Source organism: Drosophila takahashii, chromosome 3R, assembly GCF_030179915.1.
Source record: "Drosophila takahashii strain IR98-3 E-12201 chromosome 3R, DtakHiC1v2, whole genome shotgun sequence".
Lineage (NCBI taxonomy): Eukaryota > Metazoa > Arthropoda > Insecta > Diptera > Drosophilidae > Drosophila > Drosophila takahashii.
In genome coordinates, this window is record NC_091681.1 from 19,603,153 (window position 1) to 19,630,628 (window position 27,476).

General features: G+C 41.2%; 6 protein-coding genes across 10 annotated transcripts in view; 3 read left to right on the top strand and 3 right to left on the bottom strand.

Annotated features, from left to right (window-relative positions):
* Nucleotides 1–61: 61 nt before the first annotated feature.
* Nucleotides 62–3,304, bottom strand: LOC108064511 (transmembrane protein 181). The gene is made up of 8 exons (XM_017152076.3): nucleotides 3,002–3,304; nucleotides 2,177–2,408; nucleotides 1,760–2,016; nucleotides 1,619–1,699; nucleotides 998–1,097; nucleotides 656–933; nucleotides 496–598; nucleotides 62–435 (listed from the first exon to the last, which is right to left on the bottom strand). Exons 1-8 carry the CDS (start codon nucleotides 3,218–3,220, stop codon nucleotides 62–64), a joined length of 1,644 nt encoding a protein of 547 aa, XP_017007565.2. The 5' UTR covers nucleotides 3,221–3,304.
* A 329-nt stretch (nucleotides 3,305–3,633) lies between these two features.
* On the bottom strand, nucleotides 3,634–5,883 carry LOC108064510 (pre-mRNA-processing factor 17). The gene is made up of 3 exons (XM_017152075.3): nucleotides 5,175–5,883; nucleotides 4,636–5,114; nucleotides 3,634–4,268 (listed from the first exon to the last, which is right to left on the bottom strand). Exons 1-3 carry the CDS (start codon nucleotides 5,881–5,883, stop codon nucleotides 3,735–3,737), a joined length of 1,722 nt encoding a protein of 573 aa, XP_017007564.2. The 3' UTR covers nucleotides 3,634–3,734.
* On the bottom strand, nucleotides 5,884–5,988 carry LOC108064513 (uncharacterized). Its single transcript, XM_017152079.2, has one exon. It carries the CDS (start codon nucleotides 5,986–5,988, stop codon nucleotides 5,884–5,886), a length of 105 nt encoding a protein of 34 aa, XP_017007568.1.
* A 640-nt stretch (nucleotides 5,989–6,628) lies between these two features.
* Nucleotides 6,629–7,738, top strand: Fadd (fas-associated death domain protein). The gene has a single exon (XM_017152078.3). It carries the CDS (start codon nucleotides 6,759–6,761, stop codon nucleotides 7,476–7,478), a length of 720 nt encoding a protein of 239 aa, XP_017007567.2. The 5' UTR covers nucleotides 6,629–6,758; the 3' UTR covers nucleotides 7,479–7,738.
* A 565-nt stretch (nucleotides 7,739–8,303) lies between these two features.
* pit (probable ATP-dependent RNA helicase pitchoune) lies at nucleotides 8,304–11,894 on the top strand. The gene is made up of 5 exons (XM_017152164.2): nucleotides 8,304–8,593; nucleotides 8,655–8,870; nucleotides 9,545–10,231; nucleotides 10,287–10,912; nucleotides 11,463–11,894. The coding sequence occupies exons 1-5, from the start codon at nucleotides 8,413–8,415 to the stop codon at nucleotides 11,787–11,789; spliced, it is 2,037 nt and encodes a 678-aa protein (XP_017007653.2). The 5' UTR covers nucleotides 8,304–8,412; the 3' UTR covers nucleotides 11,790–11,894.
* A 4,403-nt stretch (nucleotides 11,895–16,297) lies between these two features.
* The window catches only part of how (protein held out wings), a 43,217-nt gene continuing 32,038 nt past the window's right edge, over nucleotides 16,298–27,476 (top strand). For all 5 annotated transcript variants that reach the window (XM_017151984.3, XM_017151988.3, XM_017151985.3 and 2 more), the window contains exons 1-2: nucleotides 16,298–16,455; nucleotides 17,031–17,515. In XM_017151984.3, the coding sequence (XP_017007473.2) occupies nucleotides 17,194–17,515 (322 nt within the window). In that variant the 5' untranslated portion in view covers nucleotides 16,298–16,455; nucleotides 17,031–17,193. The remainder of the gene's footprint in view (nucleotides 16,456–17,030; nucleotides 17,516–27,476) is intronic.

Sequence of the window (27,476 nt, forward strand, 5' to 3'; positions counted from 1 at the left end):
ACCCTCGCTTGCGCTATGGAACATTTTGGAATCAAGACTCCCGCGGATCTTCGGCATCCAATCAATCGCTGTCGTAGTCGTTCTTTCCGGCACCTCCGCCCACAGCGGTGAGGGGGCGTCGCGACTCCTCATCGGAGCCGTAGACCACGTCCTCGTCGGAGTCGTCGATCATGGAGATGGCTGGATTATCCTTAGTAACGGCCAGTTCCGCCTGGGCAAAGCGACCATCCGGCGAATACACATACGCCATGGTGTACAGGTAGAAGTTTAGCAGCCCGTAGAAGCACATGAACTGCGCCGAACTGCGGTAGGTGGTGTTCAGTGAGGCCACAAAGTTGTCCTCGAGGATGCCGAAGCCAAAGCGACAGGTGGTCACCGTGATGGATATGGACAAGACGAACAGCATGAGCAGCGTGAGAAACTTCAGGCGCATATCTACCGAAAGTAATCCAGCATTATAACTGATATTAAGTGGATTATTGTGGTATATCTCACCAAAATAGGGCATGGAACGCAGCTCGGTGTAAGCTCTTAAAAGCAACAGCACCAAATACAGCACATACATGCAGCACGCAATGTAGAAGAACATCTTGAAGCCCTGCGAATGGTTTAGATTTTGAAATTCGAGTAGCTCTATAAACTTTTATATACCCACATTGTAGTTCTTTGTGTCCACGAAATGACTGTAAGTGGGATCCCTCAGCTCGTTGCACTTCTCCCAGGTGGCCAGGACGATGGCGCACAGCCAGATGGGCAGGACAACGATCACCTTGACCAGGTAAAAGCGTACGAAGCTCCGCTCGTTTTGCCTCAGCCCGTGGTAAATGCAGAGCCAAAACATTAGGAGGGCACACAGGAAGGTGGCCTGGAGAATGGCGTCCAGCATGCCCGGCAGCCAGGAGTTCATCAGAAATATCATCGGGAAGAAGGGATCTGTGGAGGGGAAATCCCTGGTGAACAACTCAAGCTATAGATTTAATTGCAGGCCAGGACTTACTATCGTACAGCAGGAGCAGGGGTAGAAGCACCGACAGCCATCGCTGCTCAATGGACCAGTCGTAGATCGGATATTTTCGCAAGGTGTGGGCGTACCAGCACTGGAAATAATAAAATATTACGTTTAGTCAAAGTATTAACTATTTAGTATTATCAATTGAACGATAAATTATAAATGGAACAATAAATAATTTAAATGTGTTAAATAATAGTGTAAATTTTCTAGAAATTTAATTATTTATTCTATAATTTATTATCAACAATTAGAAAAAGGCTAAATTTAAAAATGGTAAAATATTTAAAAATAATATAAATTTGTAAAGTTTAAGTAGAACAATAAATTTGTTAAATGGCTTGAAATATTTAAAAAAGTATAACTTTTTGCTTGATACATTTAAATTATTTGTTCTTTCTTAAAGCTTAGTACTCACTTCAATCAAAAAGGCGACGAAATGAAAATTTCTATACAAAAATGACAGGCGAAAAATTCCATGATCAAAATGTTTTATGGAGATTTTCATTTCGTAGGCTTTTTGATTGAAGTGGGTACTAGGCCTTAATAATAGAATTAAGTAAAATAATATATAGTTTAATATGTATTAAATATAGTTAAGCTACTTACTATAACAATGAAGGTGAAGAGTAGAAAGATACACCTAAACCATATCTCAATCTGCGTGAATTCCGGACTGTAAGTCTTGAACTAAAGTGGAAAGTTGGAAACCCTTACTAAGGATTATAAATAAATATTGAAGCCACTCACGTAGAACGTAATGCTGCGTATATTATACTTCTGGTGGAAGGACTCCAGTCCGTAGAAGCGCACTGTGATGATATAGTGGGCATAGTCCAGGAATCCCAGATGCATCACCGTGAACTCCTCGCAGTCGTTCCGCACGCAGATCAAGTGCCGTGTCCTGTTGTGAGCCACTCCGGAACCAAGGACACTTTGCGGTTTATGCTGCTCGTTGATGCCATCGATGGAGACGCTGACCTGGAAACTCTTGTCGTAGCGCTCGTCTATATAATATTATTTTTAAAATTAATAGTATTTATCAAAAGGGTTTTGAAATAAAAATTATATAAAATCATTGATATTTACAATATTTAAAAAATCTTAAATTTAAATTAGTATCAATATTAATCACTTATATGTATATGTTATTCCTGCAATACCCACCATCGTTGTTGTCCGTCACAAGCTTGGCGATGAGCCACAATTGCTGCGAGTAGGTGGTGGTCAGCGGCGACTTCATGGCGAAGGGTCCTGTCCCCAGGACCGTTGGGCTGTGGGCCAGCGAGGTGTTCGCCAGGATCTGCTGGGCGGTCAGCGAGGAGGTGCTGGTGATGGGCGGTCCCGTCAGCCCGATGACGATGCCCAGGCCGAAGCAGGTGAAGAAGCCCAGGAAGACCTGATTTTGAGTATTTTGAAAAGGCAATAAATAATAGAAAAAAAGTAAATAATAATAAAAATATTATAAGGAACAAATATTACAAAAAAATTTTAATTTTAATGTTGAACTTTATATTTATAGTAATGACTAAAAGCAAGCTACACAATTTTTAATTCAAAAGTACTCCTAAAATGCAGTACTATTATTATATACATTTATAAAAAATACTACTGTCAAATAAATGGAGACAAATTAATATTCAAGCTATATGGATTTTTTCCTCCTAATTATTTTTTTGAAGTGCCCCAACTGGAAGGATGACTGTTTTAGAAAGCTTGTAACATAGGCGATCGTTTTTTTTTTAAATACGATTTAAAGCCACATTTGATTGGTTACAAATTTTATTTATTAAGTTATAATTAGATTTAGGCAATATTTAATTGAGGTTTTTGTAAACAATTTTTAACCCATAAAATGTGGCTTTAAATAATATTTAAAAAAATATTTCACCTAAAATCCGATGTCTAGCGATCACCATCACTTTTGGGTAGATTTAAAAAATTTTACTTGTTGGCCAATTTAAGCATTTTTGATATTACTGGTTGCCTTACCATGACGAACTCGCGCTTGTGCATCGAGTAGAGACGCATGTGGACGGACCGCTCGCAGCGGTCGTGGTGATAGGCGGGCGAGATGTATCTGCTGAAGTCGCTGAACAGATCGCTGAACTGCGAGAGGGACGACTTGAGGCGCAGCAGGAGGCCGCCGGACGGCAGCTGGTAGGCGTAGCCCAGGCCAGAGGCATCCGCATCCGAATGGGGCTTGGCCATGGCCGCTGGCAGGATTCTGGGGATTCACTGGCTGATGTTTGGGGTCCGCCTTTCGCTCGGCCTTCACTGCATCTCCTCTCCGCGGTGGAAATCTTTGTATTACAACCTTTTCCCAATTTTTAAAGGGCCTTTTTACTATCCGCTCGACGTTTGTGCGTCTTTCGTGGAAAATATCGATTTTGGCCAGCACTCGCATATGTTTTGGCTTGACTGTGGGGGTGGCTGGGTGATTGGGTGGTGGGCGGACCATCCGTCGAGTTGTTTGCATTTTCACATGCACTGCGCAGGCGCACTCTTATCACAACAGCAGGTAAATAGAGGCTACATGTCGCAATAAAAGGGGCTCGTCAAGGAATAAATAACTTAGGGAACTAGTAATAGATAAAAAAATATAAATATCTAACCCAAAGGTGGAACAACTTCTTCGTTTGAACATAATTGGTATGCAATATAATCAATCAATTTACACATCGGCTTTTGGCTTACATCTAACTAGGTTACATTGAGCGGGCATTTAGTCCCAGTATTTGATCTGTCCATCCCAGCCGGCGGTGGCCACCTTGCTGGCCTCGTGCGGATGCCAGAGGGCGCTGATGCAGACGCCGTCGTGCGCCTGCCACTTCTTGTACATCTTCGTCGTCTTCCAGTCCCAAATGTAGCACTTGCCGTCGCCGTCGCCCGACACCAGGTAGCTCATATCCGGCGAAAAGTCCAGTTGGCAGGCGTAGCCGGAGACCATGTGCCCCGTGAAGGTCTTCTTGCGGTTCATCTTGAAGCGGTTGAGGGCCGAGAAGATGACGATCTTGTTGTCCAGCGACTGACAGGCCATCCACTTGCCATTCGGCGCCAATGTGACGGCCGGCATGGAATGCATAGTCGGATCGGCAATGTACTTCATGTCCACGGGTATGTCCCACTCCCAAATGCGCATCGATTTGTCGTCCGAGGTGGTCACAAAGCGACGGTTGTCGTCCACGAAGGTGATGGTGCTAACCGAGCCCAAGTGCCGGTCGTATTCCTGCACAATGTCTCCACTGCGAGTGTCCCACTGTGGATTTGATAGAAATTACAATTAGTATTCAAAATGCCATAAATTCGTATTAGAGCCCTGCGAGAATCATTTAATTTTTGAAATTTCTGATTTGTTTAATTCAATTCTATGTGAAGTAAATTGAATGTTTTTCTTATTCATTTCGAATTGAATGAATGAATGAATAATTTTTATGAATTTTTTGAATTTGCCAGTTTTTTTTTGTGCTTTCTTTTGAGAACAAAAGTGGAAAATGTTTAACAAATCAATGTTAACTGCTTAGTAAATAAAATTTAGGCAGATTTAATCACAAAAGTATGGCCCTCTCTTCTTCAATTCTATTAAACTCAAAATTAATTCATTCATATTCTAATAGGTTACTTACGCAAATGATCTTCTTGTCGGAGGTGCCGGCCACAAACAAATGCTGCTTGCTGTTATCCGGATGGAACTTGACGCAGAATGGCATTTTGCGTGTGGTGAATCGGGAGACCACATCGCCCGTTTCGGCATCCCACAGCTTAATGTAGCGATCGTAGGAGGCGGACAAGAAGTTGGTGCCCCTGTTGTTCCACGCAATGTCCTTGATGGCCTGCCGATGGCCGGAGAAGGTGCGAATGCATCGTCGCTCGCCGTAGACCTCCCACAGCTTCACGCGGCAGTCCATCGAGCCGGAGAGCAGCAGATGGGCGGTCTTGGGGAACCAGCGAATCGAGGAGATGCCCTTGTTGTGGCCCGACCAGGTGTGTATGTGCGCCTTGGGCAGGAAGCACTTGGGCGGCGGTGCATTGGAGCGCAGATTCACGCCCAGATCATGCGGAGCGTGCAGATACGAGCGGCCCTGGTAGTCGTAGGCATCCTTGACTGTGGGGGATAAGGAATAAAGGTAATATAAGGCATATATTCGATGGTTATCCTACTCACTGTGCAGCGTGGACTTCTCTTCGAGCGGCTTGTCCTCGGGAATGCGCCCCCGTTTGTGCCGCTTGGACAGCAGCTCGTCCAGCTCGGCGCGCTCCTGCTCATTCGGCTTGGCCACCGACACCTCGTTCTCGAACTTGCCCCAGGGCCCCAGGAAGCCCTCGACGTCCTCGGGCCGATCGTTCTTCTCCTGCTTGCGCAGCTTCTTGGCCTTGGGCGCCTCGAAGACCGTCTTTCCATTATCATCGTAGGCCGACTGCAGGTCACCCACATACGACTGGCCGTCGGCCTGCTCGTCCACGCTGGGATCCAGCGCATAGCCGTAGGTGTGGAAGGTGCGTCGCTGGTTTTCAAACTCAAACGCGTTGATGTGGGCCTTCTCCACGTAGCCGGCCAGCGTGTTCCGCGGCGCCCGCTGCTGCATGGTGAGATCCGGGTGCTCCGGCCCCTTCACCGGCGCGTACATCTCCTCGTAGCGCGGATTGTAGGTGACCTCCTTGAGCGTGGGATCCAGAGTTCGGGGCACGGCCGCCGCTCCAAGGGGAACCACTACAGGGGCGGCGCACACAGCGATGGCCGTGGAGAGCGAGTGCGTCTTGTCCACGGGTAGGAGGTGGGTGGGAATGGGAATAGAGGCTCCTCCGGCGGCGTCATCCTCATGCTCCGATTCTCCATCCGAGGAGGAACTGGCGTACGACTGAAGACCCAGCATCTAGAGGCTGCGCACGAACTCCGTGTACTTGTTGACAAAGTGCTGAAGGTAGATCACGACCAGGGTGTAGAGCAGGAAAACAAACACGTTTATGGATATTTCCATTCGTCCACACGTTTACATTTAGTATAAGTTGCTTTTCAACAAAAACATAAATATATATTGAACGAGAGATGGCATCCCAGGTCTATCGGTTATCGAAGTGCGGGCACACTAACCGGGTGCAGGGTGACGAGAAGTGGAAGGTGGTGAATGTAAACGAGCATTTCATTAAGAATTTAACAAATATTTTTTTAAAATTCAATATAAATTATAATAAAACATCAACAAATAAACTCTTTAAGGACAGATGTTTTTTTTATTTGTAACCATAAGTAAACAAAAATAAATATTTATTTATTTATCATTTTATTACCTTCGGGAAGGGGAAGGTGGTGCATGTAAATGAGCATTTTATTAAGAATTTAACAAATATTTTTTAAAGTTAATTATAATTTATAATAAAACTTCAACAAATGAACTCTTTATTTGAACTTTTATAGATTCCAAAAGGACAGATGTGTTTTTTGTATTTGTAATCATAAGTAAACAAAAATAAATATTTATTTATTTATCATTTTATTACTACTATTTATTTATTTATTATTTATTATTTATTTATTTATATTATTACTTTTCCCCTCTTTATTTAATGACGTCACAATGTAAATGCACCAGCCGATAAGCAGCGTTGATCGATAACTACACTGATAAGCCAATGTTTGGCCATACGGTCCTACTGAAGCAAACAACTAAAATTTTGGGCTTGGTTTGGCAACTTTGGATCGCCGCAAGTACCGTCGCTTTTGGCCCGAAAACCCGGTAGATTAGTCACGATGACGGGAGGCACGCACTGGAGCTACGACATCCTCAAGCAGATGGCCATCGAGGGCTGTTCGGGCGACGTGGAGTACCTGAAGCAGATGTTCGCCGATGAGATCGGTTCCCAGCGAAGATTGGATTGCATTAGCTCCGTGGAGGATCTGATCGACTGCCTGGAGCGGGCAGACGAGCTGGCCGAGGACAATGTGGAGCCGCTGCGTCGGATGTCCGGAAATCAACCGAACCTCATCGAGGCTCTCAATAGCTACACTCCGCCGGAGAACTTCCGCCATCCGCCGGTGAATCTGTACCAGGAACTCCGGCTGGCCGAGGAGCTGCGTCAGCAACTGCGGATTGCTCCGCTCCAGGCGGCTCATCCCTCATTTGCAGCGGTGCCTGTGGCGGCTGCATCCACGCCCTCCGTCCAGAACTACACCACTCCGGCTGCCTTCACGGATCGCAAGCGGGCGGCTGTGTTCAAGAAGATCTCCGAGGAACTGGGCCGCTCCTGGCGCCGCCTGGGCCGATCGGCTGGGATCGGCGAGGGCGCCATGGACAACATCGAGGAGCGCCATCCGCGCAACCTGGCCTCGCAGATCCTGCAGCTGCTGCAGCTCATCGAGGAGGACGACTGCCACGATCCCAAGCACTTCCTCGTGCGCCTCTGTCGCGCCCTCGGTGAGAGCGGTCGCAACGATCTGCGCAAGAAGGTGGAGCAGATTATGTCGCACTAGGTTAAGATATGTTTTATTATGTTTGCAATTTATATGTTGGCTTGATAAGGAAGGGTGAATCCCCTGCCATTTGTGATAAGATTTGCGACTGGAAGCCTAACAAAAAAGTGTATCAAAAAGTGCCTTTGTTGCAATTGTCTGCGGCTAATAGTTAATCAAAATTCCTTAAAGATAAAGGAGATTGATTGATTGTACAACTTCAAGAAGCCATTTGTAATAAAAATTGATTTTATCTAATTTTTTAATAAATGTTCATAAAACTCTAAAACTGGTTTCGCAGTTCAACCAAATTTTACCCTGAAAAAAGGTGATTCCTATTAAACAAACATACTGATTACCTTATGATAAGAAGTTGTGATTCCCCCGCGACAGTGGAACGATAAATGGAGAGAAATAGAAATAAAAACAAACTTTATTTGCACTCATATTAAAACATCAACCATAAAAACCGATTTTCAAAAATTTTTTGTAATTCCACAAAATGGAATAGCAGATAAAACTACTTTCTTAAAATTCTCTATAAAGAAAAGATGTAAATGAGTAGATGGATAAGTCCCATTCAGTTCATAATCGAAGAGCATTAGCAGTAGCTGATGGGCGATATTCCGTCTAAATTTAAATTTTAATTCAACATAAAATTTAAATTTCAAATACAAAATTCACCTCTTGTGTTGCGAAACAGGTGACCAAAACAAAAAGAATTAGGGATGGCCCCAATATCAATAAAAAGGTGTGTGTACGCTCTATATCATGGTGACCTAGCAGTGACACACACCTGGCATTTGAGTAAGACCGTAGTTTCTTTGGTATTTCAGAACAGCCGTTTCGGGGTGAATGTCATTTCTTGGGCTGCAACACGTGCGCGGTTTATTTTATTCGACGATTTCTGTTTTTAACCATTAAAGTGTATTAAAAAGCCAACTAACATAGCATAATGTCCATCCGGGAGAAGCTGCTGATGAAGAAGATCGTGAAGCGGGAGAAGATGAAGAAGGAGCTCTCGCAAAAGAAGGGAAAAAAGCAGCCCCAAGTGGAAGAGCCAACCAAACAAAATGGCAATAAACCCAGTAAAAAATCACAGAAGCCAAGTAAAAAACGTGCTGTAGAGGAAGAGGGTAGGATTATTGGATTATTTTGGGTTATAAAAATATTAAAGATGTATTTCTTACCTTGCAGACGACGATTTGGAGGAGGATTTCCAGGAGGCGCCGCTGCCCAAGCAGAAAAAACAGAAACAGCCGCCAAAGAAGCAACAAATTCAGGTGGCCAACTCGGATTCAGATTCAGATGAAGAGGAGGAGGATGATGATCAGGAGGAAGAAGAGGATGTGGAGGATCAAAGCGAAGATGAGGATGTAGCCAGCGGGAGTGAAGAGGATGAGCAGGAAGATGGTTAGTAATGGAAACCACTTTTAATTTTCAGACCTTATCTAATTAACTAGTTTCTGAGAAAGTATTATTAATAATTTTATCAAGTTTTCTTGAAGGTTACATGCATTTTAATTCTTAGTTACCTTTGTTGAAAAAATATCTTAAAAATAAGACAAGCGCTTTATAAATTGCTTAAAGTAATCAAACTAAGGGTAGTTTTCTCGTTTCCCTTTGTTAAATTTAAAGTAGGGTTTAAGCCTTATGGGAAACCAGAGAAACCAGAACAGGCGAACGAGAAAAAGGCCCTAAGACCGATTAAATATTGGTAAGTCAAAAGTTTGAAATGTTTTCTTGTCCGCATCTTAAATTTAAAGTAAGCATTAAACTGAGAATTCCCATACGTTCAACATGCGAACGAGAAAACGGCCCTAAATCTTCCAATCAGTTAAAAATAAACGAATGAAAAATCTTTTAAATAGATTGATAAAATAGTTTTAAAGTTTTCTTTGATTCCCATCAAAATACCCAACATAATGATGATTTTTAAAGGCGAATTTGAGCAGCTCTAGATCAGCGAGTTAATGCTGTCGCGAGCAGGCATGAAATGCAATTTAAAACCAACTGAATGACACTAAAAATTCAATAGAATTATGGTCTTAAAAAAACCTTGATTAACAAACAATTACCCTTTACAGAGGAAGCTGAAGACGAACCTGTGCCCGCCAAGAAAACGAAGCTGCTGCCCAACAAGTCGAAGCCACAGAATGGCAAACCAGCGAAGGACGACGAGCCCTTTACCGTGGAATCCTCCCTGGCTGCGCTAGATTACCGGGATTTGGATGATCGCAGCTTTGCCTCTCTAAAAGGAGCCGTTTCCGAGGCCACGCTGCGTGCCGTCAAGGAAATGGGCTTCACGGATATGACGGAAATCCAGGCGAAATCACTAACGCCCCTGCTAAAGGGTCGCGATCTCGTGGGCGCCGCACAGACGGGTTCCGGCAAAACGCTGGCCTTCCTGATTCCCGCCGTCGAGCTGATTAACAAGCTGCGCTTTATGCCCCGCAACGGCACCGGCGTGATCATCATCTCACCCACGCGAGAGCTGTCTATGCAGACATTTGGCGTGCTCAAGGAGCTGATGGCGCACCACCACCACACCTATGGCCTGGTGATGGGCGGCTCCAATCGCCAGGTGGAGAGCGAGAAGCTGGGCAAGGGCATCAACATTCTGGTGGCCACGCCGGGTCGTCTGCTGGATCATTTGCAGAACTCGCCCGATTTTCTGTACAAGAACCTGCAGTGCCTGATTATCGACGAGGTGGATCGGATACTTGAGATCGGTTTCGAGGAGGAGCTCAAGCAAATCATCAATCTGCTGCCAAGTGAGTGAAAGCTAGCTAGAAAATTATACCAATAGTGATTATAATCCTTCTTTAGAACGCCGACAGACCATGCTCTTCTCGGCCACGCAGACGGCTCGCATAGATGCCCTTTCCAAGTTGGCCCTCAAGTCGGAGCCCATCTATGTGGGCGTTCACGATAACCAGGACACGGCTACGGTCGATGGACTCGAGCAGGGCTACATCGTGTGTCCCTCGGAGAAGCGGCTGCTCGTCCTCTTCACGTTCCTCAAGAAGAATCGCAAGAAGAAGGTGATGGTCTTCTTCTCGTCCTGCATGTCCGTCAAGTACCATCACGAACTCTTCAACTACATTGACCTGCCCGTGACGTCCATCCATGGCAAGCAGAAGCAGACGAAGCGCACGACCACCTTCTTCCAGTTCTGCAACGCCGAATCGGGCATCCTGTTGTGCACGGATGTGGCAGCACGTGGATTGGACATTCCGCAGGTGGACTGGATCGTGCAGTACGATCCTCCAGATGATCCCAAGGAGTACATTCACAGGGTGGGCCGAACAGCCAGAGGATCGGGCACCTCGGGCCACGCACTGCTCCTGATGCGACCCGAGGAGCTGGGCTTCCTGCGCTACCTTAAGGCCGCCAAGGTGCCACTGAATGAGTTCGAGTTCTCCTGGCAGAAGATAGCCGATATTCAACTGCAGGTGGGTGTTTCTAACTATCAGGGGAGAAGGTTTTAATTTAGCAGTTCTTGTTTTGTAAAATATGTACATATATATTGTTCAAGTACTAGAAGAGTGAGATTATCACACACAAAACCAGGCTTTCGAGATGAACGCAGTCAAAGTTTTTAAGTCTATCTTCATATTCATGCTCTGAATATTCAAGATAGGAATCTGAACTTTTTATAAATCATAGATTATAATATAGTAATTATTATGCGAAGATCATTTCAGCACCATTAAACCAAAAATCGTTTTTTTCGACTTAAGAAGTAAGACAAAATAGACAGTGCTTTTAACTATCTGTTTACAAATATATTATTATAAAGTATACGACCTGAATTAAATTTATTTTAAATTAGCATTATAAAATACATTATTAGTCGATGGAAATAAGTTTGAGAAAAACTATACAAGATGAAGATACCGAAAGAAAGAAAGTTTTAAAAGGAAAACTTACTCCAAAAATAGGTTTTGAAGAACCAACCTTGTCTAACAAAATCCTAATCAATCCATTCCTTATCCATTGCAGTTGGAGAAGCTGATAGCCAAGAACTACTTCCTCAACCAGTCGGCCAAGGAGGCGTTCAAGTCGTACGTGCGGGCCTACGACTCGCACCAGCTGAAGCAGATCTTCAACGTGAACACGCTGGACCTGCAGGCGGTCTCGAAGAGCTTTGGCTTCCTGGTGCCGCCCGTGGTCGACCTGAAGGTGGGCGCGGCCAAGCGGGAGCGGCCCGAGAAGCGGGTGGGCGGCGGCGGATTCGGATACTACAAGCAGATGAACGAGGGATCCGCCTCCAAGCAGCGGCACTTCAAGCAGGTCAACCGCGACCAGGCCAAGAAGTTTACGCGTTAGTTTTTAGATTTAGGCGGAGATACCATTGCATATTGTAAATCTGCTTCTTTACTTCATTGTGTATACATATAGGCAAAAGATATAAAACTAAATGTTTCCATTTCACGAGTTCACGTAACCATTTGGCCGGGCATCATCATCATGAGCCACTCGCATCCCACTCGATCTCTCGATGCGGATGCGGCTTCTCCTTATTTGTGGCTTGTTTGTTTCAAATGTTTATTGTTGTCGCCGTCGCGTCGATTTGAGTTGCCTCCCCAAATTTGGGCGATCGCGCTTTTTTATTTCGTGTTTCGCCCGCTAAATTGTGCCCACGCTCGCCCAGTTGCTCCAAAACTGTGGCGACGCGCTGCTGTTGGCCCAACTAATCGATAATCGGGCGCTTAATCAATTGCTGACTTACGGGCGCCCACTGCCCATGCATTTGCCAATTGAAACAGCATTGGGCAGCGATCAATTTTCCAATAAAACTCGTTTAGCTCGCCCCCTTTTTACAGATTCCATCACCCACATAACCGAAATATGGTTAAGAAATTGCAGGCCACTTTGTATTAAGAGTATTTCCATTGAAGGTTACTGAATCTATAAATGGGATTAAAGGTAAAGGTTTAATGAAAACATATAGTTCTAAATTATTGGGATAATTTTTGTAAATTTTTTTATAAATATATTAACTTGTTCATAAATTAATAGAAAACTTCTAGAAAATGTAGTTATTAGTTAGTGTAGTTTATCTATAGAGTTATGATATGTTATTTGTAAAATGGCCTCCTATTTTTTCTGTTAATTTGTTGATAATTTTAGTTCCAACGAAACTACTTCCCATTTTTCTTAATTTTATACTGAACCATTTTTGAGCTATAGACTTTAGACTGTAGTGCGCAGCGCTCGGCAGCCATCGAAATGTATCAGCAAATTAGATGTTGTTGGGGGCGTGGGCGTGACGAATGTTGAAGACCGCAATGCCATACGCCCACACACACATCACTCGCCCCCTTCCCCCTCCATTAACACTTGTTTCTAAAAGCCTGGCTAACGACGTTTCTGTGAATGAAAAAGCCAACGCGCCTGAGTTTACTCATTCATGCGCACTTTGCGGATCGTGGTTAGATTAGTTTTGCCTAGTCTGCGGCTTGTTGGATCCAATCAGCTGGTCGAGCACAATAGGCAAAGTGGAAACTTTATGAATGGCTGAGGAAAACGACAGTTCCACCTGTGGGACGCAGCGTGTGACACAGAAAATGCATTCGCACAGGCGACAAAAGTGGCTCGAAAAGTGCCTTCAAAAGTTGGGGTTTGTTTTTTCAAATTTTGGGGTTTATTTAAAGAAGGTTTAATAATAGATCATATTTGTATTAATATTTACGGTTGTATCTTTAAAGTTTAAACACATTGATTTATGAAATGTTGGGCCGATCCCGTAAATCTTTTAGGTTTTTAGGGGTTTTGATAATTAATTATTAATTTTTTTTAATTATTACGTACTTTGTTTATACATATTTCAAAAAATTTAAAGTCTTCTGCAAGGGTTCCCCAAAAACATTTTTTGTTTATTATAAAAATATGATTTGTAAAGTAGTGTTTTGTTAATTAATTATTATTATCATTAAATTGCTTAGAACTTTTTTATACATAGGTATTTCAAAATGCAAGGGTTCTATTAATAAACATTTTTTTTAATAGCTACAAAAATCAGGTAAAAACCACTCTTATTTGTGGTCAAAAGCAAACCTCTTTGGACACCTTCGTTGGCTGATCGGCCTGCACATGTGAGCGAGTGTATCTGACAGATACTCACTGTCTGTGTGGGTGATGCAGCTCGGTTTCTTTTGTGGACCTCAAAGACTGAAAGCCACAAAAGTTGGAAAACCGGAGGCGCCCACATGGCCGCGTGTCATGCGTAATGGAAACAACTGCAAACTGGTTAATGGCCGACTGCCTGGCTTTTTGGCCAACATATTGCTAATTACACACTCTTATTTCTGTGTCGGCGGTAAATTAAGAAAAAGAATGTTTAATTCGTCGTTTTCAAAGCTCAAAGCCGTTAAATGTCTTGGCCAAATTTGCATTTGACCCGAGCGTGCAGTGGTCAAAAAAGGATTCCCGGCCAACAAAGAGTGTTAACTCCGACAGGCGGTTTGTCAATCGGTGGAACCACCTCCTTATAAGCAGATCGAACAATTGAAGTGCATTTGAGATGCAATATTTTTCTGTCCATGGCCAAATAAGGACTAATAACTTATTTCTCTTGAAGGCGGCGACAAAATACAAAACATTGCGACGTTGGAAAATATTTATTTAAATTTTATTTTAATTTATTAATTAAATCTAAATAAGTATTAAATAGCCGAATAATACTTTTCACGAAAAATAAAAGTTTATCTACTAACAACTTAATTTGGATGGAGTAAACGAAAATTTCTCTTATCACCTTCATATTTTACGACTTGGCAGTTTGAATTAAGACCACTGTCCCGCCATTTGAAGCATTTTCCGCACAGCACTTTACAGCTGCTAGAAAACTTTTGTTTTGCGGCGATTTCGGTTTTCGAAACCCAAAAGAGCTACCTAAAACGACCTACATACAAAGCAAAACACAACATACGACCAAGACCGAAAAAAGGAAAATTCCAAAGCCCTGGAGAGATTAACGGCCCACGGAAAACTTGGCACTTTGGATCTGCCAGATGTCCAAAGAGAAATACTCGGGGCGACGTGGGTGTGCGGATTCGGATTGGAAAGGGCTTTGGTCTCTGCCCCAGAGATTTGAATCGGAAATCCATAAGCATACAATGTCTCAATCGCCACGCACATTGACACATATTTCAATGGCAGTAAAACTGTATAATGGGGCCGTATAATATAATGTCGGCCCACACACCGACCAATACGTTCCGATCCAATACGATCGGTGTGAGCCAAGTGCACACGAATTTGGTGGGACTGGGACTTGTGGCCAGGCTGTGAAACTTGGTAAGGTGAGGTCCGGTGGTGGGCGCCTGCTTTCCAATGGAACGGCCAATCCAATGCCCATCCAAGTCTTCCTCCACTCCAAACTTTCACGTCTCATTTAAGTGCATGCGGGTGAGCTGCTGCACTGCGAATTACTATCGTTAAATTTGGTCTTTATTTTTAATACCCAGACGAATATTAAATAAAACCTTATCAAAAATATGCCTTTAAATTCCCAAAAAGTATTGGAATAACGTTTTGAAAGACCTAAAATAACCTCTTAGTACAAGTTATTCTTTGAATTTTCATAAATTTTTATCAGAGATTTTCACCATTTTTGATATTTAAAAAATTTAAAATTCTGTACCTATGAACAACACCTATAAATTTATTATTATTAAAATATATTTTCAGACCTATTTGAATTTTTTTCCAATTATTATTTCATCGAAAGTGCCAGTTTTAAGTTTAAAAAAATCCCTTTTAACTAAAAAAATCTTTTTCCCGTGCGGTGTTAATGTAAGATACGCCAAATACGCGGAAGCCAGCGAAAAGTAATGGAAAGTAAAAGTTGTCGCTGGCCTAGGGTCGCTTATATGGTGCGTCCATCGAAACGCTCGCGAATTTCAATTTTCCCACATACATTTCGCGACGGAGTTAACCAAGTTAACACCAACATTTGGCCAGTTCGGGTTTGGGGCTCATTTGCATGGTGTTTTGGGGCTTGGGCCCAGATGATAGCCCCCGCATATATGTCCAGCAAAACAAAATGCCGCTTGGTTCTAATCTGCCAGCAATTTCCGTGCGCAATTAATGCCTTCACTGCTGGCTGTCTTAATTAATTCAAATTCAACGCCAACGCGCCAAATGGTGCCCCACACAGGAACTAGGTGGCAACGCTGCGACTTAGTGGTTATTGAAATAATCAAGCATTTTAGGCCCGGAAATTAATCACCCACTTTTGTTTTTAGCGGTTTTGGTCATGTTTGTCCATTTATCAACTTGAATATTCACATTTTAGGTCAAAATATGTGCAATAAGTTAACCAGCTGCGCAACTCTTTTTGTGCTGGGTGGCAACGCTGATGAGTGATCTCGCATGGTGGCGAGAGAGCCAAGCCGCAAAGAGAGTGACGTCACAAAGCATAAAAAGTTTGTGTTTTGTATGGAGAAATGTATGAATTTCGTTGGTATAAACATTTTTATTAGGGTAACTATTAACATTAATTTGAATAGCCTTGTAGAGGTAATTTGGATTTTTTAAGAAATATTTTTTGTAAAATGTGATGTAATTTTCAACATATCAATGTAATTTGTTGCGATTAAAAGTGTAACTTTTGCACTAAAAATTATAAATCTCTGGTATAATAAATATAGTTTAATACATTCAACTGATTGTTAATCCTAACTTATTTATTTAAAATATTTTATTAGGGCCTGACAGACTTTGTGACGTCACGCGGCGAGAGAGCAGAGAGGAGAGCGCGCGCTGCGAGAACCACCCCGCGATCGCACTGCCATGATCTCACACTTACAACGTTTCGCGCTCTTCGCCTCGCATTCAGTTTCTCAGTTTCTTTTTCTCCTTCTTCGCGCACGGTTCACTTTTAGGAAAAATAGGAATCGTTCAGTAAAGTCCCGAGATCTATTCCCCGACTCGAATAAAACCAACATACACATATATCAATAAACAAAGCGAAGGAATCCTCAGAGAAGTGTGTTTCGAAAACCAAAAACTTTCCGAGCAAAACGAAACGAAGAATAAAAGCCAAAAGCCGTTCAGCAGCAACAACAAATACATAATCAGCAACTGTGCATATTTCTGCGAAATTTTCAGCGTTTCAAGCTTGTTTCCGTGGTTTTGTCCTCTCGGTGAATGTCCAGGCAAAGGAACTTATCCTTTTCCGGCCCAAAACCACTGGAAACAAGAACATTAATTTGCATATAACAAATATTTAAACATTTTTTTGTTGTATTTGCTGTTGCAGCAGCCAAACGATCGAGAGCGAGGGAGAGGCAGCTATTTTGACATTCTGCTTTCATTCATCTCCGTCGCTTATACAGTTTTACTGTTCATTGTCCGTGTGTGAGTGAGAGATCGCCGAGGAATTCGAATTTTCAGTCTTCGCTTTCGACTTGCGCGCTCTCGCTCTCTCAGTTTCTCCTCTCGCGCTGCGTTGTTGTTGCTGCAGATCGTAAAAAATACTTTTGGGCGGAGTTGTTTTCATTTCGTTTTCCGTTTTCAATATCTCTCGCGTACGAAACTTAATGAATTTCCCAACTCCCACAGTAACGTGTTAAAAGCAGCTATAAAATAGAAAAAACAAAAGTGTGCAATAAGTAAAGAAAGCAGAGACCCAAAGAAAGTTGAAAGTTGCAAACCAGAATCTCGTCGAGAACAAAAACAAAAAGTCCCCCAAAAACCACACACAAACACACGCACAACATCAAAAATGAGTGTCTGTGAGAGCAAAGCCGTTGTGCAACAGCAACTGCAGCAGCACTTGCAGCAACAGGCAGCCGCCGCAGTTGTTGCGGTGGCGCAGCAACAGCAGGCCCAGGCCCAGGCTCAGGCTCAGGCGCAGCAGCAAGCGCAGCAGCAGCAGCAGGCTCCTCAGGTGGTGGTCCCCATGACCCCCCAGCATCTGACCCCGCAGCAGCAGCAGCAGAGCACACAGAGCATCGCCGACTATCTGGCCCAGTTGCTCAAGGACCGCAAGCAGCTGGCCGCCTTCCCCAACGTCTTCACCCACGTCGAACGACTCCTGGACGAAGGTAAGCAGGCGAAAATGCCGAAGGAACCCCCGAGATCCTCCAAAGATCCGATTCTGGGGTTCATTTTGTCATTTTCATCGGTGACTTCATCAATAAGAGATCTAAGACCTAGGGAAAGTCCCACTGCTACATCAAAGAAATCTGTTTTTTATTGAGAAAAGAGTATGGGTAATTTAACGAGAAATCGTTAAGATTTTTAAAGTCATTTCTACTACGGAATCTTCTATAATAGTTATAACGAGAGATCTCTAATATAAATTTCTAAAGTTTTTTATAAAGTTAAATATGAGCTAACTGACTTTTGAATTACAAAAGTTGTTGAAATAAAAATGATCAAAGAGATTTCTATTTCATGAATAGAAATCACGTTTTATATAAATATATAAATGAAAAACAAATTAAATTTATATTTTGAAATTGGTTCATTTCATAAAATATAAACAGAAAAGTCTGTATCAAAAATTAAAATTATCAAATAGATTTACAGCAAATCGTCAATAATAAACTAGTGTAAACATCTTTATTCCTGGAATCTTAGAAAAAATCCATGTAAAAAGTGATTGCACAGTACATTTACAAGAATATTTCTGAATTGCAGTATATACAAATTTATTTCCAAGGAAATCGGAAAAAGTACATTGCAATTATTCCTTTTTGATCAATACATTTTTTATTGTTAGAAAAATATTTGTAAAGCTTTTTGATTCCTAGAATCTGGCAAGATTTATTACAAAGATTTCAGGTATTTAGAACAACACAAATACTTTATGAGTGAAGATGTTAAATTTAGGCAGTGATTTCATTCGAAAGCTCTCGCAAGTAAAAGTCCTTGGAAATCTTTAACGGAGTGATCACTGTAATTTAATCGGTTTTGGGGCATGGATCTCGGCGTGTCTGGTTTGTCTCCTCGTCGTCTCCTTTTCGGCCTCTTCTCCATCGCGGTTTCGGTTCTGAGTTCATTCCACCTTACAAACCCAAACGAGATGTTTGTTATTTTTAGTTACTTCCTTTTTGTGCGCCTCTTCGCGAGCGCACACTACTTACACTCTCTTCGCGCTCTCTCCTTTTGTGTTTTTGGCCCCACACTTGACTGCCCTGTGCAGCCTTTGTTGTTCTTATTATGAATTCTTTGTTGACTCGGCCATTCGTACACAAAAACGAAGGGCGGCGGAGATTTTGAGAGGAGGAGAGGGAGATCCAAAACCCCAGGGGGGAAACCCCCACATAGAAAGAAAAATTGATATGATATGATGTGATTTTACATCTATTTTTTGTTAGGTTGCATAAGTTAAATTTTTTAAATTTTCTAAATGTAAATTGTATATCTTTATAGTATTATAAATTAAAAATTTAACTAAAACCTGATTCTGAAACCGTCTTATCTCGAACAGATATGCAGCTCTTTTTTCTCTGTGCACTAAAACTGTAGCAAACCTTTCTGAAAGATGCATGAATTACCGCCGCTGCCCACGCCCCGGTTCAAAACCCAAAAATCACAAAAAAAATATAAGAAAATATAAGAAAACCAAGCAAACACTCTTAAAGACAAACCAACAAAAGTCAACTTTCGGGGCGGGAAAGAGGCGGGGGCGTGGCACTACCTGGTCGCATCTCGTATCTTGTATATCGTGTATCGCAGCTCTCATTTCTGTATTTGCCCAACATCTGTTGCCCATATGCAGGCCGGCCACGAGGGTGTGTGTGTCGCCTCGTAATGACAAAATTATGTTGCACAGACCCACAGATTCGGATATTCGTGGTGCGGTATTTGCGGATTGCTAGGTACCGCTAGATAGACAGGGTATTTTAAGTGCATTTAGTTGCAAAAAATTAAATTTAAGACCTGGAAACTTAATAAAAGTCTTTAATCCCAATTTATAAGATTCTGAGATCATATGGCTGACAAATTTAAATGTAATTTTATCACTAAGAAGTTGGAATTTAATCTACTTTTAATTACGACTCTCAATCTCCAGATTTGTCATTGCAAATAATCATAATAATAAGATGCAAGATCTTAATCTCTTCCTCATTAAGAAAATATCCAAGAACACTGTGTGGCCCTATCTGCACCGATCAGATTATTGATTACCAGGTATCGTATAGTCGGAAAACTCGCCCAAAGGCATTTATTCTTGTTTTGGTTTCGTTTCTGGCATAGCTGCAAACTAGTTTGCCTGTCTACAAATTGTGTTTGCTAAAAGCAAAGCGTTGACAATTTGTAAAACTCGTTCCACCAGACTCAAAAATCCGAGGAAGAGAAAAATATATACGAAATAAACCGAAACCAGAGATTTCGAACCCACCTCGTTGGCTTATCAGCTTAGTGGGAGGGTGTCGGACTGGATTTGGGATGTGGGACCTGGCACTTGGGACTTGGGAACTCGGAGCGACCGCCGTCCACTATAGTGGCTATATCCCAACTTTTCAACTTGCTAGAAGTTTTTGTGTTTTTTCACATTTTGCAACTTTCTCTTTTCAATTGCTGTCGTCGTCGTTGCTGGGTTGTGTTTTTGTTTTCGTTAGCTTGACATGCGGGCCAAATCCAAAAACTCAACATTCACATGCGGTCGTTCGGGCAACACAAAAAGAGTTTATGTTTTACCCTTTTTCCCAGAGGGTACAAAATGTATTATCAGTATTGTTTCGACTTGAATTTTATATTCCACTTCATTCATTCCTGTCATTTTAATGTATTAATTAAATCATGATTTAATTCCCAGCTCAGCTTACAAAATTTATTAGTTTTAAGCGTAATTAAAATGTTTTAAACTTTTGTATAATTTGTCTTGGAGGGGGATTTTGAAACAACGACGCATATTTATTTATTTTGTGTGTGTACGAAATCAAATCAAATAAAATCGATCCCAATCAAATTGTCAATTTATCTTTGCGAGAACATTCAAGCAATTTGCTGACTGTTAATGTGTTTGTTACTGAACAGAAAATAATGTTAAGTAGCTTAAAATATTTTTGAAATATACCTGCATATACTTTGTGTCTGTCGGAGATATTGCGAGAGATCTAATTAGGTTCCTGCCTTACCTCAAGCAACACTAACATCAGCAATAGCCGCTTTTTGAGGTTGCGGTTGGTGTTGTGCTTTTTTTATATACCTATTTTTTCTTCTTTTTATTTTTATTATTGCGGGTGTGCAGCAATGTTTGCTTCGGGTTTTGGGCTTGGGGTTCTGCTCGCAATCATCAGTTGGCTACCTGTTGGGTGCTCGCCCGTTCACTTGAAATGCACAGCTTGCGATTACATTTGAATAGCTGTCTGTGTGGAAATATCTATGTATTTACTGTGCGTTTCACAGCTGTAAGGCAGTGCAAGCAAGGCAAAAAGATGCAAAAATTTAATAGAATTAACACGTTTTTTATTTAAATTTTCAATGAGTTGGTCACAAATTAGACAACAGCCATTTGCCTAAAATATGTGTGCGATGCATAAATATTTTTGCCAATTAAAAATTTGCATTTTTTTCTGGATTTCTAGATTTAATTCCTTCCTGAAAAGCAAACAAATTAGAATACACCACTCATCATAAAAATAATTGAAGATTTATAAGATGTAGCTCTAATTTATTTCAATTGCTTTGAAGGTCTACATTTTGTACCCGGATTTATCTGAAACAGTAATTATTTAATTGTTCGATTTTATTAGGTATTAGATCATAATTTAGACTTTGTATCCTTTTAATATGTTTTTTATTTCTTGTCTTCTCTTTGAACTGGAGTCAATCGATATGCTTTTACTAACGAAACACACTGTAAATTTATATGTATTTGTTCGTACTATTCCTTCTGTTTATTTGCCGCCTTTTTTATCGTCTTCATTCGTTCGTCGCTTTTGGCACTGCTGACATAAATTTTTGTTGTTATTTTGACGAGTGTGTTGTTTGCTTTTTGGATCTGACTCACGCCCCAAGCCAAAAACAAAAAGAAGAATGAGTTTTGGCCGCCAGCAAAAGCAGGCACTCGCATTGTATATTGTATCTGTTAGATATGTGGCTATAGCTTTATGACACACGCCGCTGGAGCACGTTTCTTCGCCCGAATCTGTATCTGTATCTCAGCCGTATCTGTATCTGCTGCTGCTGCTGCTTTTGCTGTTCGGCTCTCCGCTATTCATAGTCGTCGCATTTTGCACAGTTGAAGTGTGCCTAGACTGTGTGAATTGAAAAAAAACGACGTCGCGACGTCAAGAGGCTCTCCGATCTCCGATCTCGGGTCTCGGATTACCCGGCGACCAAGCATAACTGCACGTACTATAATCGCACTCGGAGATATCATTTTGGTCTCGCAGATATCACATCTTCCGCATGACGTTTGTTTACCTGGGCCAGAGGACGGCAAACAGTCATCAAATAAAGCCCCTTGATATGATAAATTCCTAGTTTTTGTTTTCAAATTCGGTGGGGCCCACACCTGGGCGTTATAATTATAGAAACTGTGCTCGGCTGTTACTGCAGCCCAAGGTGTATACATATATCTGTCAGATACGCATCCAAGTTTGTATCTTGTGCATCGAGAAACCTGCGAGATAAAAGCCAGAAAAGAGCAGACCAAAATCAAATTACGTACACCCGCAACGTGAATGTTTATATGGCCGATATATGTATCTATATATATATATTTATACATATATAAGTAGAGAAACCGTGTATATATAGTTTGCCGAATGTGTTTCTCGGCATTTCTCGGATACAGAAATTTTTCTCTTTCACTCCCGTCCGACATTTTTCATGAAAATTTGAAATGTGTTTCATTTCATCTAAATTTAGATTATTGGAAAATGGTTTTTCGCCTGCCACCATAGCTGTTGGAATTTTGTTTCGTTGGATTTTCACCGTTTTAGGGCGTTGTTTTCTTCTGACCAGAATTTTTGTACTTTTTTTTTTTTTGCTTCGGAAGGCCCGCCGATTGGCAGAGTCATTAAAATCGGAAATTGAAGTGGCTCGTTGACATTAATGCGGCTGCTGGTCTTTTACATCCGAGTTGAATGCAAACACAGCGAGGCTGAAAGACAAACAAATGAGTGGAAATGATTTGGCCCATCCTCGTTTTTAAAAAAAGATACATTTGCTCCGTTCGATTGATCATCCAACGATGCGATCGATTGGTTTTTATATCCGCTGCAAGACAAGCACAAACAAAAATGTTATTAGCACACATTAAAAATATCAAATTGATACTGCTAATTAAAAAAAAATTATTAACAAAAGACTTATTATAGAATTTTTTTCTTCAATACTCTCTTCATATTTTTCTCTGTGCATTACAAGTAGTAGTAAGCTGCCATGAGCATTTTAATTTAGTACTTTCATAGGCACGGCTTTCGGGTTTGGGTTTGGGTTCCAGGTTCCCTAACTGACGTGCTCATAAATTTGTTGACAATTGTTATGCGGAACGCGTAACCCTCCACGTTTCCCCTTCTTCTCCCTCCCTTGCCACCCGCACAAAAGCCATCGATTCCATGCGATTTCGTACCATTCCATACGATCCACTCCAATCCAATCCGATTCGATTCGAATCGAGCCCCTGCCCATACACGTCTCATTGCGTTTTCAAATTCAATTAAAATCTTTTGTCATGACCATCGATCGTTGGGTGCTTTGTTTTGATTTGTGATTGGCTGGCGACCGAAAATGCACCGATGCGTTTGCACGGAAGTTGACCATGGCTCAAAAAGCAAATGAAGCCATCGAGCAAAACAGTTAGTAGATTGCATCCAAAGGCCATTGATCGTTGGCCGATGGGGCGAAAGTTTATGGGGGTGGCGAAGATTTCGATGCGGCTCATCGAATTTGGTATGGAAAGTGCCTGGGAGTGGACAGACTTGATGATGGGTCGAAAATCCTATTATCTAACGATTGCAATGAATTGGAACATAACACATGTTAAGGGCGCAACTTATTGGCCACTTGTTGCGGCAGCCGAAATGGAAATCGTTGAAATCTATAGCCACTCATGTATCTTCATCTGGAGCGTCGCCTGGCAGCTGTGGCAAAATACTTACATACTCAGCCTTCAATTAGCGTTTTCCTTGGAAAATGTCTATGTTCTTTATATATACATACATTTTTTTGCTGTACTTTGCACCATTTCAATTTTCAAGCTAGCTCTCCCACACACACACTCACTCAAACTCGGGGATTACGTCATTTGCCAAGTTATTTGATAGCCAGGCTGCATCAAATGTTCGTTGTTGTTATTGTGGCAGAACGAATTATTTTTGACAAAAATAGCCAACTGAAAAAAAGCTCAAAAATATAATGGGGAAACAAAGAAGCGCGTAATTAAAATATTTTTCACATGCTCGGGTTTCTTACATACACACACACGCGGTACACAACACATGGAAATTTCAGCATGGCGCCCCATTCCTGAGCCTTCCTCCCACTCCCCATTCGATGCACTTAAAAAAATCGCAGTAAAATATATGAAAGATATAAGATAAAATAAAAATTACTAAAATAGATGTGTCTTTTATAATCCAGTTCTGAAGAATCCAAGACAGGATATTATATACAAAAGAATAATTAAAATTTAAAAATTTAAATCAGATTTAGAGTTTTTATTTTGAAGATGTTTCTATGAAGAATACAACATTATTGAATAAAAGATTATGCTATTTGTTATTTTTATAAGTGTACCACCCTGCCTCCCCCGAGATGAGGCACGCGACTACCAGCAGCGGCAGCCATGTGGCATTAGACAATTGCTTTAATATGCCACCAGGCAGGCAGCCGACGAGCTGTACAAATTGAACAATTTGATAACAAACGCCGGCGGGCAGGGGAAAAAATAAAGGAGGGAGCCCCGAAGGGGAGGGACACTTGAGCCAGAGATACAAAGAGGCAACATTGTGGATGTTGGTGCCTTTGAAGTTGCCTTTTGGCTTTCAGTGCCATATGGTCATATGGTCGTATGGTCGCCTGTATCTGCGATTCTCAACCCGAACTTGCAACTCCTCGACATATATGGGCATCCGACGGATGCCACTTGAAACGGCCGCAAGTGAATCATTTTTATTGTACCGATGCGCATTTGCCATTCGATTTATATCGGTAATCAATTTAATTTTTCAATTGCTTTCTAAAATCCCCCAGACATTAACTCTGTTTGGCGTGTGAAATGCGGGCAGCGGCTCGAAACTTGAGCGAGCGAATTTCCACCCTGAAACAAAAGGGAAAATATTCTCTGGGATGCCAGCTAGCCCTGGGGAAAATTCTTTAAACATTGTTTATGTAGTTTGCTAGGCAAACTTTTATTGGGTTTGACTGGGTAAATAAATGGCCAGTAGTCAAAATTTCATTAAATTCGTTTTAATTATTAAAGACTATGAGATATGACAAAATAGTGTTACACACCCACGAAGACGGCACGAACAACCTCTCAATCTTAATATAGTGCAAATAAAACGTCTAAGTGGGGAATTAAGATAATGAGGCATTCACTTGACAACCGCACAAGAAAAGAATTAAGACAAAAGTCAAATTGTCAACAGACTGGGCGACAACATGCCTTTCCCCACATTCGGGTCTTTTGGGGCGTGTGCTCCGCTATTCAAAACTATGACAAAACATTAAAAAGAAATCATCCCAGCACACAAATGAACACGAACAATGACCCAAAAATGCGTCATATGTGGGAAAACAAAACGAACTTAGAGCCAAAAACTACGACAAAGTGCAAACATAGACAAAAAAGAAAAAACTATAAAGCTGCTACGGATACAGATTGAGATGGAGATACTTGCACCGACTAGTTGTAGTTGTATCTTATCTCCCGAATTATTCACAGCCATGAGCAGCATCATTGATTCGAGACAGTTAACAGAAGCGTAATGCAAAGGGAAAATAAAATAGAAGAACATAAAAACAGGGAAAGAGAAGATTGCAAGCATTAGATCAAGATACTACAAATACCGTTGAGCATGCAAATGGGTTTCCATACCTCAAATACTTTTCGACTGTATCCGTTAGTTGGTTACCTTTTTGGGTTATAAGAGTTTGATTTAAGAAATAAAATAAATGATTTTAAAGTAGGTAATGCTCTATACTTTATATTGAAACTAGTTTTGAAATCCTTTAAATTTAAAAAATATGCAATATATTTTAAATACCTTTTTTTTATAAACAAAGAGTATTTGACCATCAAGACAATACTATTTCCTTCTTCTTTTGAACACTTTTTGCTGCTGAAAAGTAGCTGTAACACTCGTAGCTCAAGTGTCCTCAATCTATGTATCTTTGTATCTAAATTTCGTTACTTTTTTTTAACGCGTTGAGTGCAATTGTGAAATGCTAGAAGATACGCGTGTTTGCTTTTTGCAGCATGAATGAATCTTGTGAGCCAAAGTCATTCCGTCGTTGTCACGTCCTCTGTTGTGTTAACCTGTCGGATGTATCTGTATCTGTAGCTGCGTGTAGTTGTATCTGTGCATTTGTATCTGATGGTATTTTACCTTTTTTTCTTTCCGTTTGGGGGCCTTAACAGCCGTTTAAGTTTTGCGCTATTTTTGCCAAACGCATTGGGCCAAAAGTTTGCCGTTTGGTCTCATCAAAAAGTTTTGAGTGAAAGGTTTGTAAATATCGAAAAAATAGTATTTAAAGTGGCTTAAAAATGTCCCTTATTCTGGCATTTGCCATCAGCTGTTAATATCCAAAGTGCGGGGGAGGAAATGTCGTTGCATTTGCTTTCGATTTTTTGTTGTTGTTTTATATTTTGCTTTTGTCTTTTGACTTTGCGTGTCTTTCCTTTGGCTCATTGATTTTCATTTTTGGCAGTTTCTGTGGCTTTGGTTTTTGATATGCCATAAATGTTTAATGTCGTGCTGCGTTAGCCAGCCACGTTTTGTTTGTAGCTGCGTATTTGGGTTAAAAGCCATTTTATATGGACGCCCAAGCGCTGCTCATGTCAATCATGTGGCTGCTGTAGGCGTATGAATTAATTGCCTGGCTCCTCAATGAAGTCACTTTTTTTTGTTATTCAAGGAACTCGCCGGCGATTGAGGAGAATAACAGTGACTAAACTCAAATAAAGCGAATTTCAGAAATTCAAATTAAAGGGTTGTATTTCATGCAGCTATGTAAATTGACGAGTTTCCTTATTGGGGGGACTTGAAGTGATTAAATGCGGGTTCTGAATTATAAATGAAACGAGTGCATTTGTGTGTAATAAAATAGTCTGAATTGTTAATGTAATTAATTAATTACGATAATTTATTTATTGGGCGAAACAAATTTAATTCATTATTTAATTCATCTCAACTTTAGGATTGCATTTACTTTAAAATTACATTTCTTGCGATAGTGAGTTGATCTTTAATTTATTTACGACACTTTCTATAAGCACATGTGGCCCTGAAATCTTCGCCCAGGCTTCACTTTCAAATAGCCAACTGCCCACACTGACATCTTCTTCTCAGTTCTTCACTTTTTTTTTAATTTTTACTTCTTGCCAAGGACGACTTGTAGCTTATCACCAGCTTGACAACGGCTGAATGTCATTGGCATATGCAGCGTGTCTAAAAGTATGTACATATGAACGACTTTAGGCAAAGATCGAGTGCACTTGCATTTTCTTAGCTTTACGTAGGCTTTTCCGGTTTTCCACGCACTTTTCGAAGCCCACAGATAAATATTTTGTCACACAAAGCGACACTTGAGGCGGAGACAGACGCGGACGAATGGAAAAATAAATATACATTCGAGGAAAAGAAAAGAAATGAACAAAAAATGAAAAGGGAGGCGAACCCGAAGACGCCAGACTAAAAATAAACAAGAAACGTGGGCGAAAAGGCCAGAAAGAACAAGGAAAGGAAAGGCAAAGGTGTTAAGAACAAGTTGCACACTCAGTCCAAATCGAAATCTAAATCCAAGTGGCTAAACTACTACCCACCTACATGTGCGTACATATGTGTACTTAAAGACATTTATTATTATAATAAATCCCAT

What these genes read in the sequence shown, in the direction of transcription:
- pit (XM_017152164.2), top strand. Translation starts at nt 8,413, where the DNA reads ATGTCCATCCGGGAGAAGCTGCTGATGAAGAAGATCGTGAAGCGGGAG. An exon ending in ACGTGCTGTAGAGGAAGAGG is followed by an intron (nt 8,594 to 8,654) that starts GTAGGATTATTG and finishes CTTACCTTGCAG; the next exon opens with ACGACGATTTGGAGGAGGAT. An exon ending in AGAGGATGAGCAGGAAGATG is followed by an intron (nt 8,871 to 9,544) that starts GTTAGTAATGGA and finishes TACCCTTTACAG; the next exon opens with AGGAAGCTGAAGACGAACCT.
- LOC108064511 (XM_017152076.3), bottom strand. Translation starts at nt 3,220, where the DNA reads ATGGCCAAGCCCCATTCGGATGCGGATGCCTCTGGCCTGGGCTACGCC. An exon ending in TGTGACGGACAACAACGATG is followed by an intron (nt 2,017 to 2,176) that starts GTGGGTATTGCA and finishes AATATTATATAG; the next exon opens with ACGAGCGCTACGACAAGAGT. An exon ending in GCGTTCCATGCCCTATTTTG is followed by an intron (nt 436 to 495) that starts GTGAGATATACC and finishes TACTTTCGGTAG; the next exon opens with ATATGCGCCTGAAGTTTCTC.
- LOC108064510 (XM_017152075.3), bottom strand. Translation starts at nt 5,883, where the DNA reads ATGCTGGGTCTTCAGTCGTACGCCAGTTCCTCCTCGGATGGAGAATCG. An exon ending in AGAGAAGTCCACGCTGCACA is followed by an intron (nt 5,115 to 5,174) that starts GTGAGTAGGATA and finishes TATCCCCCACAG; the next exon opens with TCAAGGATGCCTACGACTAC. An exon ending in CCGACAAGAAGATCATTTGC is followed by an intron (nt 4,269 to 4,635) that starts GTAAGTAACCTA and finishes TCAAATCCACAG; the next exon opens with TGGGACACTCGCAGTGGAGA.
- Fadd (XM_017152078.3), top strand. Translation starts at nt 6,759, where the DNA reads ATGACGGGAGGCACGCACTGGAGCTACGACATCCTCAAGCAGATGGCC.
- LOC108064513 (XM_017152079.2), bottom strand. Translation starts at nt 5,988, where the DNA reads ATGGAAATATCCATAAACGTGTTTGTTTTCCTGCTCTACACCCTGGTC.